Source organism: Homalodisca vitripennis, unplaced genomic scaffold (assembly GCF_021130785.1).
Source record: "Homalodisca vitripennis isolate AUS2020 unplaced genomic scaffold, UT_GWSS_2.1 ScUCBcl_3781;HRSCAF=9526, whole genome shotgun sequence".
Lineage (NCBI taxonomy): Eukaryota > Metazoa > Arthropoda > Insecta > Hemiptera > Cicadellidae > Homalodisca > Homalodisca vitripennis.
In genome coordinates, this window is record NW_025779882.1 from 1 (window position 1) to 19541 (window position 19541).

The following is a 19541-nucleotide window of genomic DNA, read 5'->3' on the forward strand; positions in this document are numbered from 1 at the left end:
TTGTACTTGATCCACAAATCAATTGGGTTTGATGGGAAGGCATTGTAGATATGAATTATAGAAAACAATGTTCGTATTTGATGAGTCGTTGAGTGATGATATTACAGCATCAGTTGAGAGTTTGATCCCATATGAGCGTCATTTTTCATAGCAATTGCAAAACGTTGACAGGCTTCTCTGTAGGATCCACACAATTCACCATCAACAGTTCGTAACTGTTGGAATGATGTTGGGCCACGTACATTGACTAATAGCAGTCGTAAATAAAAACATTTATCATTGCTTGGATGTACTGAATAAATCCGGCCAATCGCATCGGTGGAATATAACATCTGTATATCCTGGAACTGGTTTTCCTTGTTTCCGTCGTATAAATCTCCTTGAGGATTGATTCCCAGGTATAATATTTTGGCATTTCAGAATATAGCAATGTTTGTGCGAAATCATCGTTTTGGCATGTCTCAAAAAAACTGGTTAATGTAGTAGATGGTGGCTGAGCAGCTCTTTGTACTGCGTTCTGTGCTGTAAAATACACTCTTTGTCCATTTTCTAAATGCACAGCTAAGTGAACAACAGAAGGGTGTCTCTCATGAATAGGGAAAAGAAAATATTCGCCAAAACTGCTTCATTACTACTGACATAGCGGCCCATTTGGTATTGGGTAACTTTCATCATTGGAATTCTCTGCACCAATTCCAATCACAGCCATATCACTCCCTTTGGTTACATATTTGCAAATGTATTTAATAGATTTCACTGAATGGCAAGATTCAACGTTGATGTGTGCTTTGAATGTCTTTGATAAAATGGGTGAATATGGAACAAGCCAACGATTATCTATTTCAATATCTTGTTGATTTAATTTGACAATTGTTGATTTTCCATTGTCTGCTGTCAAATCTGCGACGATACAATGGATAACCGTCATTACCAGTAATTGTTTCCGATATTAATGTCCGTGGATATCGTTTTGAACATTTTACCATCCATCATACACGGTGAATTTTGATTAAGAGTTCCACAGGGACCATGTATCATGTTTTTGATAACTACCTCATGCAATCCAGGATCTACTTGTACATTAGGGATTTCAGCTGATATCACTGCATCAACTTCATTTGGCCTTATCTTTTCAACCAACCAAATCAAAATGTGTGCATGTGGCAATCCTCGTTTCTGCCACTCCACAAATACATCCAGCAGCGTGTTCTCACCAAACACATTATGTTTTACGATGAAATCCATTAAAGATTTCAATTTTTGTCTAAAGACTCTGGCTGTAATATCATGACGATCAATGGGTGATTGCCCAGGGAATAACTCCTGCTTGATTTCTATCCATTGCGGATTGCATGTAAATGTGATGAACAAATCTGCTGTACCATAATGACGAACATACGACATGGCATCTTGAGCATATTCGTGCATATGCCGAGGGCTTCCGATGTATGTTGCTGGAAGAATAGTCATCCGACCGACATTCTGTGCATTTTCCATCAGTATTAATCGCATCTCGAAGGTGAATATACTCTTCAGATCGGAGTTTGGTTTGATTCAACCTGATGAATGTTAATCTCTCCGTTTTCAATTTTAACATACATGTCAACAACATATTTGTGATATAATCGCCGACATTTCAATATGTGATTTTCTTCATTTTCCCGAATCATTAGGGCGGTATGAATAATAGTTCATTGAACTTACTTTTTTGTTGGTTTCAGAAACCTGTAAATATATTTTGTTTTAATAACATTCAAATATAAAATTAAAATATATATAATATAATGACTGAGATATTATCGCCATAGTTAAACTAATATTTTAGTTACCTGTTAATGGGATTTATCATTTTTATTGAGAAATCGTTAGCCATCTTCACCTTGCCAAATATAATGGGATATTGCAGTGCATCATATGAGCGGTGTTTTTCCTTTAATTAATACGTTGTAATTGATCATTCCGACGATGTAAAACAATATCACGGGATTCCAAGTTTTCTCCAACTACAACGATAGCAACTTCATCAATAGTTGGTGCATTAAAAACGTCTTGTATGTTGACCTGCAGGTGTTTTATCAGCTCTGATTACAATTTTGTGATTATCGGATGGCATCAGATCCAGGGCAGTTTTTAAACAATATAATCAATTGATTGTGTTGATGAAATAAAGTTTGTAATTGTTCTACAATAGACCTCTTTACTAAATTGTTATGTGCACAACGCAGGATCAATTTTCTTGTGGTGAATTGCCCATAAAATAAATTTGCAGGAATTTGTTGTCGCTATCTGACACTGGTAACAGTGAACCTGCTCTGTGATATATTTGCCCTTGTATCTGTAAATAAAAAAAAAATATTATGGTGTGGTTATAAATTAATGGATTGTCAGTGATCAAACTTAAATAATATTTTATCTTAAAAAGTATATATTTAGTTTTAACTAATATCTATCAAATATAAAATATAATAAAAGTGTCACTGAAACTGAATCACCATATAATATGATGGACTAAGTGATATATAAGTGATTAAGAAATTAAAGATTAGTGACACATCTTAACTTTGGTGACAGAAAATTTTGTTCGCTAAAATAATTATGAGTAACTGCTATAATACATACCTTGAAAGTTGGCATAAAATTTTCCCAAACTACATTTGTTGTCCCAAATGAAGTCATTTGAAAGCAATTGGTTATATTGTTGGATATGTGTCAAAAAGTGTATAGAATCTGTTCCTATTCCTGAAACCAATGAGTACAATGGTTCTGGTGGTGGATCCAATGGTATCAATTTTACTTTACCATTTGCGCAACACAATCCATTGGCTTCGTTTTTGTATTTTAATGCCTTACAGTGTGAGCAAACCGAGTTCATAGAACCAATAACAACACATTGGTAGTTACTGTAGTCAATTGACACATCGTAACTGAAAGCTGCTCGATTCAAACTTGCGCGATTATTAGTTGAATGTCGCGCTCGCGATTCACGCGTTTGTAATATCCGAATTTCTTTCACGTTCATTTCCGTCGTCACGTTTCTTGTGCAGTACGATTAGATCGGTAATTAGCTTGGTTTTTAGCATTTCTGGTTCTTCTACCTAAATTGCTTCGTCTTATAGGAGGCATATCAAATATAAATTATTTTTTCACTAATCACGAAACTAAACAAACACTAACTAAGTAAACACTCTGCACAAAACACGATATACGAATTTGTTTCGTGTATCAGTTAACAAAAGCAAACTCAATAGATAAGGTCACAGATATATTAATGTTTTATTTACTATCTGCATTACACGATCACGCACTGTTTATTTATTATTGGTAACATTTAAATGTAAGCAGATACATGAAAGTAATGAAAGTTTGTCGAACTATAGCTGTCAACAGCTGTTTAGTGCCAGTTTAATTTTAATTATGAAACGTACAAACTACAATTTTTCCTGAATTCCAAAATATTCCAGATATATTTTCTTAACTTTTTCTTCATAAAAAGCTTCCTCGGATTTCAATGAACATTTTACAAAAAGAATTAACCGAATCCGTCCACCCGTTATCGAGTTTAGCGCTTACCAACACATTTCGACATTCATTTTTATTTATAAGATAAGATTATAACCTGAATTATGCAATAGAAATTAAAATATTTTTAAATTTTCATTTTTTACAACATCAAGATCAATACTAATCTGTTATATTATATCCTGTAATTCCTCCTACACATAAAGAATGTCATCTCAACAGCTTTAATCCTTTTCACCTGCACATTTTTCAAAACTACTAGCCAGAAATGCTGAGGTATTTTTCAAAGATAATATAACCTCTTGACAAGATAATATAACCTATCATATCATATTTTTCAATATATCTTAGTAATTAATTAATCAATTACTGTTTTCCCTCTAATATACACCATCTTTAAAGAAATTATTTGTATTTTTTAGTCTATTTATAAAAAAAAAAGTTAGAACAAAAAGATTTTAGAGTTTTGTAACACAAATATGTAGTTGAAAAAAGAATGTAGGGGCTTTTCTGTTGCATGGAAGTAAAGTATTTCTAATTCTTAACCTAAATTATAACATTTCAAAAGCTTACCTTATATACAAGTGTGGTTATGATATTTTCCCCCCAAAGTTGAATAGATGTGTCACTATCCTGTTCTTACTGTGTGGACAAACCCAAACATTCATTTCTTTTTGTTTAGGCTTACTCTAGATTTAAGGCACAGACAAGTATGGGTTTGGATTTGGTGGAACCGGGAAAGAAGTCACACGCAAAGCAGTTTGACAACTATGGAGAGCCTTTTGGAATGCATGATGTGATAGGCTGCTACCTGGACCTTGACAGCATGCAGATCAAGTACTCCAAGAATGGCAATGACCTTGGAGTAGCCTTCACCATCCCAGCTTCTCTCAGGGATGTAGCTTTCTTCCCCGCCGTAGTCTTAAAGGTTAGGTTATATACAATGTCTTTAGTGGCTACAGCTAGATTCAAGATCTTTATTGGCCATTAAATAAACATTTTGAGTTACAATAGGCTTTGTCATGAAAAAACATAAAAAACTAATTTACTTACTACTAATTTAGTTACATTAACCAGATGTATTTTGTAACAGATGAAAACATGTTGCACTTCATGTACTCTTCAACAGAATAAAAAGCTTTTGTCTTAAGCCAAGTTGAAATCCTTAATTTAAACTTATTAATAGCTATATAAAACTGATCTAATAGAAACAAATTTTTAATTTTGAAAGAGTTTTCCACATTTCTCTCATGAGAACTGACTATTAACTGATTTTTTTAAGTTGTAATTCTTTAATTGAAAATGCTACCCAGAGTTAACTCGTTGAGTCATGTCATATAGGAAATGGAAATGTCACCAGTTTAATCCTAAACAGCTGGATTGGCTAGCTGTTCTTTAACATTAATAATGCATTTGTCAGAATATTTTGTTTTCATTCAATATAAAATTTTAATTTAATAGACTATAATTATAATTAATTAATTAATGGTAGTGACCTGAGAAACTTATGACCTAATTTCATGATACAGGTATGTTGTATACTACACTAAGTCATAATTAATAGAGTCCTGAGTGTTATTATTGAATAGCACAAAATATATTACGTTAATAAGTTAAATTATGGTTATTATATGAAACTTTTTTGAGTTGCTCTTCAAGTTATGTAGATTATTGAAAAACAAAAGGACTGATAAAATTACACTTTCTAGCATTGCAAAGTTTGATTTTATTTTCCTTGTGTTATCTTACATCGGTCTTCCAATTTATCTCTCTTCATTTGGAATAATAATAATAATTTAATTTCAAATAAAAAAATTTATATTAAGCCTTTGAACATGGTAATGGACAAACATAACATGGAAGTGAAACATAACAAATATAAATATATCTAAAGAGCAGCAAACAGGATTAGTGTTCACATTTTTATTGATGATGGATGATTTTAAAGTGTAATAGGATTTTTTTAAACATGTAACGATGAAAAGTTTCTGAAATGCTAGTAGCTTTTTCAGGACAACGACTACTGGCATGTAAACTCTTATAAATACATATTCTTATTTAACTTTCCTGTTTTTGTAGTTGAACAACAACGAAGCTTACGATGCAGACCGCAGTGGATGTACAGCCAAACTAAGCATAGTATGACAGAAAATATAATTACTACTAATTGCTGTGTGATTGCTCCTTGAAATACATATCGTCGGCAAGTCCAAATTTAGAACTAACAAACCTCCGATTTTGTAAGAGGACATTTCCAAAGCTCAATTTACCAATAGTATATAAAATGTACATTCTACAAACCACGGCCATTCTTACTCTTGCTTCACCATTAGCTGATCGTTGTATAACTAACTAATACATACTACATGTTCTCAGAATGCTGAAATTTCATTCAACTTTGGAGCACAGCCATTCAAGCACTCCCCAGCGTCAGGATTCACTGCTGTGTGCCAAGCTCCCAAGAACAATGTGAAGAACTCTGAAGTGTCTGGCACAGCTGCTGTCGTCACTAAGAAAGTTAATAATGCTCCCCAGGCTATCATTATTGAGGTAAATATTGTCCTTCAACATTGAGATGAATGTGCTCTTGTTAATTATCTGCTATATTATAGTTAATATTGGGTTTCATAGATTATTGATTATTAAAAATTAACCCTTTGAATTTGTTGACAGCCTTCCAGGGAATTGGCAGAGCAGACATACAATCAGATAGTGAAGTTCAAGAAGTACTTAGAGAGTCCCAAGACCAAAGAACTGCTAGTTGTTGGAGGAGTACAAGTTAAAGATCAAATTTCTGCACTTAATGCTGGGGTTGGTACACATGTAGTTGATTTCAATTTTTTAAAAAAATAAATACTTGAAGCATTTTTGCTAAATAATTATTTTGTACATTTTTGTTTGTGTATATAATTATAAGTACACATCAATGAATATGAGGTCCTTAGGCCACTTTCAGACACTGGTCCCTTAACAACACCATTTATATGTAAATTTATGTTTATTTTACGTTCTTAATGGTAATGTTTTATGCTTTTTACGTGTATACAGAGGTTTTACTTTGATTTTCTGTTCTCTCTTAAATTGGCCCAGAAACCTCATATTCGTACTACTATTTTATATATATTATTCCATAGCTTGAAATCAAGAAGTGTTCTGTTTGTTACCTAATGCTGTTCTATCTCATTATTCATTTAATGACTTTTAAGCTGGTCATTGCTACTGGCCAGAGGTAGGAGCTTTTTACAAGAGTGGTCTTTATAACCTTGTCATGTATTTGAGAAACTCATAAATATGAGCTGCAATTTGAACTATGTATAAAACAACAGTCTAACTAAATATTTAATATTGTCAACATAATGTTTAATCATGGTTTGGAACCTATCGTCTATATGTTTTTGTAATACATACACAGCGTTATAGTTTTGGAACACCACCACAAACAAGAACCAATGAAAGTAATGCATTAAATTAAATGTCCCCAACTGACAAGCTAATTCTCTTTTATCTCCATAAGTCTCAATAATAATCAACTAATAAATCTGTTTGTGTCTCATCAATTAATGATACAACAAAAATGAACAATGGACATATTGGTATTATACGTAGAAAACTAACAAACTATTATTCTTGAGTCAGAACTACTAATTCCAACGTGGAAATAATCTTCTTACATCAGAAGAAAGCAATAAGGATACTTAACAAGCATTTGGTCTAGAAGCAGCAGCTGAGTAGCGTACCAGAAACACAAAATACAGTAATCTGCACTGTAAATTAGCCAGTAAGTTTACAAGTAATCTCTTCAAATAAAACAAAAAATTTGGAGATTATTAGCAGTACAACACCAGAAATATCTCAGCTTTCCCAGTTTTCACACAACACCTAAACTTTCCTAAAGGAAGTTAAGTTACGAAGAAGCACAATAATTCCGCGAGACTATATCAAGCAAGATATGTCAAAGAGTTTCAAAGAAAAACTCTCAGTATATTGAAGATCATCCTTTCTACAATGAAAAACAATTCTTGTAGTGGAAGATCTAAAAAAGACCCATAGATGGGGTATCAGTATTAATTTTAAGATACATTTACATATGTAGTTGTCTTCTGCTAGAGTTGTTTAGACTTTTTGTTTTACTGTATACTGTATAACTGAGTAACATTTTGTGCTGTATCTTTTGTTCATGTCACTCATATAATAGTCATAACTGCTTGTAAATTGAGATATAATAGTTGAAAGTTCCGGTTTTGTTGGAAGGTGGACATTGTGGTGGGCACGCCCGGGCGCATGGAAGACCTGATATCCGGAGGTCAAACTGTCGCTGACTCAGTGTCGCTTCTTCGTACTGGATGAAGCGGACGGGCTGCTCAAGCAAGGGTACACTGAACTCATTGATCGTCTGCATCGGCAGATCCCTAAGATTACGGTCTGATGGCAAACGCCTACAGATGATGATCGTGTGCTCGGCCACACTTCATGCTTTTGAAGTAAAAAAGATGGCGGTATGTTTATTCCATGGTTTCCTTTCTTTGAAATGTTGAAAACTATCAAACTATAGCAAGGTTAAAATGATTTTTAAATGTTAGTTGTATCAATTTAAATTTAAAATATTACAAACAAAATATAAACAAAGTAGGCTACATATAAATATTTCTTTAATTAGATGTAAGAGCAATAACTTTACTGCTATGATTTCCTTATCCCTTCGGTATTTACGTTTTTTTATTTTTCATACTTTCAAAAGACAGCTATATCATTGTCGTATTCTTTGAGTATGATAAAAAGTTTGGTTTTTTCCTAATTGTTAAGTATTATTGCATTATAATAACTTGTTTTTTATTGCCTAATATGAAAAGGCTACTTTTATTGAATAATAATTATGTATATATTTTTTGGGCAATTTATACTCTATATTTGAATTTTGTTTACTAAACTGTATATACTACATTAATCCTATATCTCTTTCTGCGGCCTAGTGCCTACAATACCATTCCTTACTGGATTAAAATATTCACGTACAGTGACAGACCAATGAACCATTGTTTCCCGAATCAGCCTGTTTACTGTACACTGACCAACCAATCACAACGGTTGACTTATCAATTGGCCCACCTTGCAAGCGTAGGCACGGCTTGCTCATTATACTCTCGATCCCGCCTGGGGCACTTATGTACTCTCTAGCCACTGCTTACCATACTTACTCTCTCCCCCATGTGTTACTCTCTCATTTAAATATTAGTTTATTCTATTTGTTGTACATTTACATTAACATTAAAGTCAGTGCTCTGGATTGGCAATCTCTACCAGAACGTCTTGCTCCCGGACACCCGCGTCTACCGTGCTCTACAGGACTGGCCACAGTGTTATGAACTATTCGTTTGCGGTCGTATTGTGCGTGAGTGAATCCGTGAAGGACATCTTCCGTCTTCACGCCTGCCTACAAGACAGCAGCCTATTTCCAACACTTACTGATCAACAACCAGGGCCCTCAACAACAGCAGACTACGGTTTAGGTACCTCTCATGAAAATAAAGGTAACTGTTTATTTTATACACTTTATTTGAATATGCACTGTTCATAAAACTCATTATGTGTAACCTAGTGAACTCTTGTTAAAATCAGTGTGTTCGGCGTCTTCACTGCCTAGTGTGAAGTGGTCCTTCTTAGTCGAGCCTCTAAAAATATTATTTCACGGTTCTATAACCAAATTTCATTCTTTTTCATGGTCCTTCGAGCCGGATAATAAGAACTTTAGTCCATTGGTGAATATCAGTGTAATCTCAACTCTTATAAGCTCTATACAGTGCATATTTCAAAGCGTGGTTTCAGGTTCTTTCACGATTGCAAAGTCCGTGCATATCGATTTTCCAATCCCCTCTCCAGTCATATCAGCTGTGATCATATCAGCTGTGACGTCTGATCATATTCAGCTGTGGTGCTCTGTCGACTGCATTGTTTTGTTGACAAACAAGCTTTCAGACTGTTACAGCACAGGTGAACTGATTACTGTGTTTAATGGTTACCGCTTCTCAATACTTGTTGGTTTATTAGCCCTACTTGTAATACGCATTATTCTAAGCAGGTTAAATATAAACAATCTTGGTTAATGACACTTTACCTTGAGCAGGACTTGCACCCTTATTGCAAAATTAAATGTTTATTTTGTCAACACTATATTTCTAGTCTCAGCTTAAAAATAAAAAAGGCTACTTACTGCTCACAATTGTTTATTATAATTTCTATTTGAAACATTGCTCACGCATATGTATGCATGGTTTATGGTTTACTGTCACAACACTACCATACTTTTCCACTGACAGTTTACATGTAGTATGTGCTCATAATGTTTCCAGAGCCTCTGCTACATTATAGCTGAATTTAGCTCAACAATAACCTTAATTGTTGTTTATTATTTAATAACAACTTGTCTTGTTTACGTTTTTCCATAATAACAGTGTATTTTATTTTCTCGAAACAAAACTATACTATAGGCCTATACGAGCCTACTCTACTTATTGCATTATTATTGAGTTTTTACCTCAAAAAAACTAAACAATATTTTTTAAATTGTTTTTCATTGTATTATATTGTTTAGATACTTCTTATTTTCTTGGGGAAAATACTTCAGAGGAAAATAATTTAGTTTCTATTTTTATCACTGTCTCAATTCAAGAGGACAATATTTTGTTTACTTTTTCACCTTTGAAGTATTACTGAAATTGATTAATTTTCTACAAACACTTTCAAAACATGGCGATGTCTCTTAAAGTGGGCCAATGCAAAGCGAGAAACACCTCTTTTCTCAGATACAAAGTATCTATGATTTAACTAAGAAGACTTCCGATCCAAATATACTTCAGCAGTTGCTTGTCAGAGCTAAATCTATTCAGAGACTTAGACAGGAATTTTCAGCAATATTAGACTTGTGCCACGAGTTGGAATTAAAAGTGGATGCCGACTATACACCTAACTATTCCGCATTAGCGAGCGTGGACGAGTTAGTTGATTACATTTTCTGCTAACGTGCTTATGATTGAGACCAAGAGACAAGCTAAAGCTAATAAAAGCGAAACTATTCGCCTGCCTCCCCTCAAGTCAACGTCCGGCTACCGAAATTGGAATTAAAAAAACTTTTGACGGAGCTGCCTTGGACTTCTGTACGTTCATCAAACGTTTATGAACAAGCCGTACACAACAATGCGCACTTAAGCGATGTAATGAAATTTCAATATCTCTTGAGCGTGCTTTCAGGCGAACCACTCGCTCTGATAAAGTCGCTAAATATAACTGAGGCAAAATTATGCAATCGCTTATCAGCTGCTGAAGGATCGCTACCATAATACTAGGCGTCTACTCACACTACATTTAAATCAAATACTAGACCTTCCTGTCATCTCCCAGCACATCTGTGAAGAATATCCGTGCTTTCCCTTAATCTTTTTCACGAACATACGCAATCACTTAAAGCACTAAACAATGACATCACTAGTAACAACCCACTTCTCTCAGCCTTGTTATTACGCAAGATTGATAATCGGATGGTCACACGCCTAGAACAGTTTCGGAAAAAAGGAAGAGCTTCATACTTTGCCCTCGGTTGAACAAATAATTGAGTTTCTCAACCTGGAATGCAGCCACATTGAGGACAGTAGTCTACATGACAATATTGTGGACTCCAAGAACGCTTCAAGTTCTTATTTTGGGTCAAAACCCAGATTTGATAAACCCAAACCGTCTCTTAAAAACGTGAGCTTGTTAGCGGCTTCCTCTCCACCCTCCTCGGCCTATAAACAAGGCCCATCATGTTTTTTATTGCCATCAGAGCGGTCATAAAATTTATGGCTGTCCCAGCTTCGGCCAAAAGACACCTCAAGAACGGCACGGGATTATTAAACAGCACAACCGCTGTTCTTCTTTGTTTGGGGACGCACAGATTAAGTGAAATGTCAGTCTAAATTCACGTGTCGAACATGTCGTGGTCGTCATCATACCTTGCTACACTTCACTGATCGGCCAACACGGTCCAGTGTTAGTACATCGGGACCGCGTTCGTCCCGTTGTGGAGAACGGCCGTGACGGCGGGCCGGCCTGCACAGAGCAGTGCAACACCTACACCTGCTGTCCGCCCCTCGCCTGCGACCACAGCGCTCTCACCTCCTAGCCCGGCCGAACACACCACACTACACGCTCATGAAACACTGCATCAAGACTCGCGCCTAGTACCACGGTTCTTCTGGGTACTTCTCTTGTCAAGCTCACCGCCTCTAACGGACAAGCTTATGTCTTTCGTGCCTTAATTGATTCAGGAAGCATGCTAAATTTTATTAGCGAGAAAGCCTCCCAACTGTTGGGTACACAGCGCCGTCCGGCCACTATTAATGTCGCCGGCCTTTCTCAAACCTCTGCTCACACACGCGGATTTTTAACTCTGGGCGCGTGGGAAACTCTTGCTGGCCAACCAGTTGCCGCCCCGCACTCGTTCCACATATTGCCACAAATCACTGTAGACCTCCCACGAGTACAAATATCTCAGGAGGTCATGAATAAGGTTAAAATATATTATACTGGCTGATCCAACCTTCCACCTCCCTGGTGGCATTGACGTGCTTATTGGTGGAGCGCTATTTCCACATATTCTTACTCACGAGACCTACTCTCTTGGTCTCAATTTACCTCACGCCCTGGGCACCTGTTTTGGTTTCGTGCTGATGGGGACGGCTCTCTGCACACCACTGACGCAGTCTGTCTCTACTATGGCTGTCTCTCTTCTCTCGACTGCTGAGGTGGACCTCCACGCCTCTCTGCAGCGTTTCTGGACACAAGAGGAACTGCCTGCTCCCAGTAAAAGGTCTGCAGAGGAAACTCAATGCGATGAATATTTTTTCTACCACGCACTCCAGGGACCGTGAGGGTCGATATATGGTCCGCCTCCCTTTCAAGAACACCAGTACTCATCTGGGAAATTCCAAAGTTCATGCTGAAAGTAGACTCTATTCACTCGAGCGCAAGCTCCACGCTCCCACTAATGTGGAGTATTATAATTTATATTCTGATTTTATACATGAATATCTCTCTCTAGGCCATATGCAGGGCTGCCCTACTTCCTGACTTAAGCACTCCCCATACTATCTGCCCACACCACGGTGTTTTTAAGGCACAAAGTAGCACCACCAAAACTACGCGTCGTTTTTGACGCCAGTGCCAAAACCAGTTCCGGACTCTCTCTCAACGACACTCTGTTGACCGGACCTAAGCTGCAAAATAATATTTGTTGACATTCTTCTGCGCTTCCGCCTTCAGAACGTAGTGTTCTCTTGTGACATCAGACAGATGTACCGCCAAATCAAGGTGCATCCTGGACGATCAACATTTTCAACTGATATTATGGCGTGATCACCCTACCGACTTGATGTCCACGTTCAAGCTCACGACAGTTTACCTACGGCCTGAACTGTTCCACCCTACTTGGCCAATCAAAACGCTACATCAATTGGCAGAAGACGAAGGTCACCGCTACCCCCCATGCTGCCTGAGATTCTCAAGCACCAGAGCTACGTCGACGACCTGATCTGCGGGGCTGAGACTGAAGAAACTCGCCGCTGAAACTTCAAGATCAACTCATCAAACTCCTTCGGCTCGGTGGCTTTGAGCTCCGGAAATGGGTCTCGAACTCTCCGAGACTTCTGCAACACCTTCCTGAAGATCATCGGGAAATCCCAGTTTTTCTGCAACCCTCTCAGGAGCCTCATTTCTCTATTTTGGGCCTTAAATGGACCCCTCTGACTGACACGTTTTACGTTTAATTTTAATTTTTTCTTGGTGAAAACCCCACTAAGCGTAAAGTGTTAAGTCTCATTTCTCAAGTCTTATGACCCCTGTGGGTTTTTTGGCGCCTTGCATAATGCTCGCAAAAAATATCATGCAACTCGTATGGATTTCTGGCATAGATTGGGATGATCCGCTCCCTCCAGAAATATACAAAAAATGGCACGCATTTTTATTTGAACTTAAGCACGTTGCTACTATTACAATTCCTCGTGCTATCCCCTACTCTGCTGCTACTCACTGGGACTTGCACGGTTTCTCTGACGCCTCAGAACTAGGCTATGCTGCTGTAGTCTACATCCGCTCTACCTCCAATGACACGGTGCACGTAAGCCAAGTTATGGCTAAAACTCGCGTCGCTCCTCTCAAAAGAGTGACGCTGCCACCGACTGGAACTATGCGCAGCTCATCTCCTGGCCCAACTTGTGAAATATTGTGTTACTCAATTGGCTCCCACCCGCAGGTTTTGGTTCTATTGTTTGCTGGTGCGACTCTACTGTGACCCTCGCGTGGATCAAAACACCTTCTTATCGCCTCAAAACCTATGTGGCTAATCGTGTGGCGCAAACTCAAGAGCTAGTGGCTGTGGATTGCTGGCGTTACATACCCAGTGCTTCCAATCCTGCTGACTGCGCCTCCCGTGGGATCCTTCCCTCTCAATTGGTGGATCATCCCCTTTGGTGGCATGGACCCGACTGGTTGCGTCTCCCCTCCTCGGCCTGGCCAAATACTGATTCCAGCCTGGACTTGGTCTCTCTGGAGGAGCTAGGGGAGCTGAAGCATTCCACTCCTGTCATTGCCTTGGCCACAGCACCGCCTACGTGGGACCTCCTCATCCAGTACTCTTCCTGGAGGAAATTGCTGCACGTGATGGCCTACGTCTTGCGTTTTATCCACAACTGTCGTTCACCAAACCGCCACTTCGGACCTCTCTCCAAGACAGAATGGGACTCCGCCCAGCTGCGAATTTTCAAGACCGTGCAAGAGGAAGCTTTCACTGAAGATCTAGCTCTACTGCGGGACCGAAAGACGTGTTCTACCAGACTTCAACGCCTCGCCCCATTCCAGGGTCCGGATGGACTTCTCCGCGTCGGCGGCAGACTGCGCCACGCTGACCTCCCGCCGAACGTGTCTCACCCGTGCATCCTGCCAAGAAGCACCCTGTCGTGGACCTCCTCATTGACCATGTCCATGTTCAAACATCTCCACGCTGGCGCGCAGCTTACTCTCTCTCTGCTCTCCCAGCAAGTCTGGATCCTCTCTGCACGCAGCGTGGTTAAGATCTCGCATTTTTAGATGCCTCACATGTTTTAAGAATCGGCCTAAAAATAACGCCCCTCTCATGGGCGACCTCCCCAAAGGCTCGCATTACTCCAGCCCGAGCTTTTCTCTCCACCGGCATGGACCTTATGGTGGCCCCTTTTCGCTCAAGGTCCATAATTTACGCTCTGTCCGCATTATTAAGGCCTATATTTGTATTTTTGTTTGTATGGATTACGAAGGCCGTTCACATTGAGGTGGTGACGGACCTGTCCACCGAAGCTTTCCTTGGTGCTCTCACTCGCTTCGTTTCTCGTCGTGGCCTGTGCACAGACCTTTATAGTGACTGTGGCACGAACTTCGTAGGTGCTAAAAATGCCCTACACAAAATCCTCACGGCTGACCAGCGCAAAGTCCAAGACTTTGCTGCTGACCGTTCAATTCGATTCCACTTCAACCCTCCTGCTGCTCCCCATCAAGGTGGAATTTGGGAAAGTGCCATCAAGAGTGCTAAACACCATCTAAAACGTGTCATGGGACTCCACATACTAACTTTGTCTCAATTCATGACGCTCACAAGTCAGGTTGAAGCGATGCTCAACTCTCGCCCGCTCACCGCTCTTTCCAGTGATCCCAACGACCTTCTCCCACTGACGCCTGGACACTTCTTGATCGGCTCTCCTCTGGTTTCCGTGCCTGAAGAGAACTTGATGGACATACCCACGAACCGCCTTTCTCACTGGCATCTGGTTTCAAGCGCTGCACCAACGTATCTGGAAGCGTTGGCAGCGAGAATATCTCCAGACTCTTCAGCAGCGCCTCAAGTGGAGCACTCCTTCCCGCAACCTCCAACCTGGAGACCCTCGTCCTGGTGCATCAGGATACTCCCGCTCTCTCATGGCCCCTTGCACGGGTCACTGATGTCACTCCAGGGACAAGATGGTACAGTTCGAGTGGTACATCTCAAGACCTCAAGTGGAACTCTCACTCGTTCCAGCAGTGAAGGTGTTTCTCTTACCTCACCTCTACAATTAATTAACTGTCTCTCTACCACCGCCTATAAACTTTGTAATTTGAGCCTATATTGCTCTTTCTCTCATTGAATCCCAAGGTGATTCAAGGCGGGCCGGTATGTTAAGTATTATTGCATTAAATAACTTGTTTTTTATTGCCTAATATGAAAAGGCTACTTTTATGAATAATAATTATGTATATATTTTTTGGGCAATTTATACTCTATATTTGAATTTGTTTACTAAACTGTATATACTACATTAATCCTATATCTCTTTCTGCGGCCTAGTGCCTACAATACCATTCCTTACTGGATTAAAATATTCACGTACAGTGGACAGACCAATGAACCATTGTTTCCCGAATCAGCTGTTTACTGTACACTGACCAACCAATCACAACGGTTGACTTATCAATTGCCCACCTTGCAAGCGTAGGCACGCTTGCTCATTATACTCTCGATCCCGCCTGGGGCACTTATGTACTCTCTAGCACTGCTTACCATACTTACTCTCTCCCCATGTGTTACTCCTCTCATTTAAATATTAGTTTATTCTATTTGTTTGTACATTTACATTAACATTAAAGTCAGTGCTCTGGATTGGCAATCTCTACCAGAACGTCTCTGCTCCCGGACACCCGCGTCTACCGTGCTCTACAGGACTGGCCCACAGTGTTATGAACTATTCGTTTGCGGTCGTATTGTGCGTGAGTGAATCCGTGAAGGACATCTTCCGTCTTCACGCCTGCCTACAAGACAGCAGCCTATTTCCAACACTTACTGATCACAACCAGGCCCTCAACAACAGCAGACTACGGTTAGGTACCTCTCATGAAAATAAAGGTAACTTGTTTATTTTATACACTTTATTTGAATATGCACTGTTCATAAACTCATTATGTGTAACCTAGTGAACTCTTGTTAAAATCAGTGTGTTCAGGCGTCTTCACTGCCTAGTGTGAAGTGGTCCTTCTTAGTCGAGCCTCTAAAATATTATTTCACGGTTCTATAACCAAAATCCATTCTTTTCACTAATATTATATTCAGTTTAGAAAAATTAGGAGACAGCCAGACTGATCTAACTGGGGTCTTGGTATCAGACACAGTAAACCCTCTTCCAATTACAATAATCCAAATTCCCTACTGGTGGGTGAAATAACTTTAGTAATGTTATATTGAACCCCTTTTTTTACTTATGTGTGCATATACTTACATTGCATTTTATTTAAAAACTGTCAATTTGCGCAAAAAAGCATGCCTAGTTTTTATTTATCATTAGCCTTTGTTTTTGACCAAATGTTTTGAAACTCAGCTGTGCCATTCTTTGCTATATACAAACTATTTTTATAATCTATGATAGTACTTAATCATCAATTAACGTTGAAGAAATTTCCAAGGACTGGATGAAACAGAAGACTAATGGTCCAACTTTAGTTGGGTAGTGGTTTATGCCAAAATTTGGATGCAAAATTCCAATTTGGATTTATCCCTTCTAGTTAAGATTTTAATAAACTGTATTGTATCCACCAAAATGAGAGATAATTCAAGTTCATGAGACCAAGACAAGATTATGATAAATACTGTAAGTCAATGAATTTTGTCTTTGTGGTTGCTTCAGAACAGGGAAGAGAGAGACACTAAAACTGCAGGAATGTAATCTATATTTTATTGTTAATTCTCTCTTTTCACACATGTGGTGCGAAAACAAACATTGACTGAATTTCTCTTGGTTAACAAGTTATTATTATTATTATGCTATGCTGTAGAGGTACTTATTTTAAAAAACAAACATACCCTGGAGGAAATGGAATTTAATCGAATGTCACCTTGACCTAAACCCACCTGCCTTTCTCTAAAAACTCACAATAACAGTGTTTAACAGGAACGACTGATGCATTTCCCGACTTGGGTTGACCTGAAGGGGGAGGATGCAGTGCCTGAGACTGTACACCATGTTGTGGTTATGGTGGATCCACAGAAGGACAACTCCTGGCACAATCTGCGGAAACATGTACCAGACTGATGGCGTACACCACAGTGACAATGTGCGACCTGGCAATAACACTGCGGGTATGTATGTAGATTATTGCTGGATGGCAGTGTCTGAGACAGTACACTATGCCGGTGTTTATAGTGAATCACAGAACAACTGGCACAATCTGTGGAAACATATACAGACTGATGACGTACATAACAATGACAATGTGCAGCCTGGCAATAACACTGCGGGTAGCCATCCTGATTAGGGGTGGATGGCAGTGAGTTTTCTGTACATGGGCCAAAAAGATATAAAAGATATACATTTTATTCTTCTCAAAATTTTAAAATAAAACCTAGAAAAGAATTGTTTGCCTAGGTGGTTTTTAATTCTTTAAAAAACGCCTCAATGTAAAAAGTTTTCATTATATTTACACTATTCATTGAAATGATATTTCAGTCCATTTGATATATTTGAAAAAAAAGTAATAAGCACCAAAAGTTGTGCAGGTTTAGATGAATGATAATTCTTCAACATGGGCTATGGTTGAATTGGTTAAAAAATGTTTGGGAAAGGATGGCTACTTTCCTTTTGTTAGTGTTTCTAAATTTACTTCGTGTGGTTTAAAATTGTATCAGGGCAATTTGATATTTACTAGTGTAAAAAAATGTCAGACACGCTAAGTTATTTAATAACTTTAATTCTGCTGAAAAATTTAATTATTTTTACCCAAATTCTTATACAAACAGGTTCAATCTTATTTGCTCCTCCACGAATTGTTACAAATAAAACAACATCGTAATTTATCTATAATCAATTAACAGTGATTTAAGTTCATAATGTTATTGCTTTCGTTTTCTGTTTGTTCGCTTTGTAACCTATGTGTCACAATAATACAGGGTGTTTCACAAAAGGGTGTCACAATTACTTCTTGTTAGGTTATAGTTTTTCCATCATTTTAAACAAATAAATATATAAACACAGGTCAAGAAAAGTCCTTGTTTAGCCGTTAGGCTGCCATTTTTGTATTTAGTCCCATTAAAAAAAAATTATTCCTCTAAAACTAGTTAAGGCTTAAAGAAAATCAAATTTGGCAGAAATTTAAGTAGTGGGGGGTGGGGGGCATAGGTTATGAATATATTATAGGAAAATTAGATTAAACATACCTCCATTTTTTATATTTGGACAAAATGGCAATCTGCTGAACAAGTTTTTATTTTAATTAAAACAAAAAATCAAATATAGTTACTAAAAAATTTTACTATGCATCAAACCTATTTGAATAATTTTAACTACAATTCTAATGATGCTTGATTTTAACGAAAATCCGTTCAAATGTATATGTCAAACGAGACCAACTTTTTAAAGGGTGACACTTGGTACAAAGCAGGGAGCGGACAAACATTTTGTCTTGTTGATAAGCATTAGCTGTTTTTACATAGGTTAACCACGTTAACTGCCACCATAAAAGAATTCTAGAGTTCCCTGTATTGGTTCAATAATTATTCTGTAATCTTTTTTTATGATTATAATTATTTTTGTGGTGAATATTTAATGGTAAATGAAAATGATTTATGTAAATTATATGATTATATTAATTATTTTATGATGATGGGCTTTAACTTTGGAGGAAACCGAATACGGGTCGGCCAGATGTTATTTTGTCAACCGAAATTGGTTGAAAAAAATTTTTGCCGACCCTGATCGGGGCGACAATAGAAATTTCCAGTACACTTTGGGATATTTAGTTTAATTGGATTTAAAGATAGCGTGCGTTCCGTTTTTCTATTACTCTATGGTGTGTGTGCAGTGAAAGGCTGACTGAACAAACAATTCCCAACTGCTTCCGCTCACAGCTGCTGATATGTCACATAGTTGCACGCCAATTTATGTAAACCTCATCTTACCACTCTCTGCTTTCATTGTGGTTTTTTTGAAGTACTGTTTTAA

The 19541-nt window shown here is 38.0% G+C and overlaps 1 protein-coding gene across 1 annotated transcript; it reads left to right on the forward strand.

Moving 5' to 3' along the window:
• Nucleotides 1–4225: 4225 nt before the first annotated feature.
• Nucleotides 4226–17677, forward strand: LOC124372666 (ATP-dependent RNA helicase DDX1-like; the record flags this gene model as incomplete). Its single annotated transcript, XM_046831076.1, is given in 8 exon segments — nt 4226–4254; nt 4256–4447; nt 5896–6069; nt 6193–6330; nt 7771–7824; nt 7826–7939; nt 7941–8015; nt 17496–17677. Coding segments are annotated over 8 exon segments (917 nt in total), but the record flags the coding sequence as incomplete, so codon positions are not given.
• Nucleotides 17678–19541: the final 1864 nt, after the last annotated feature.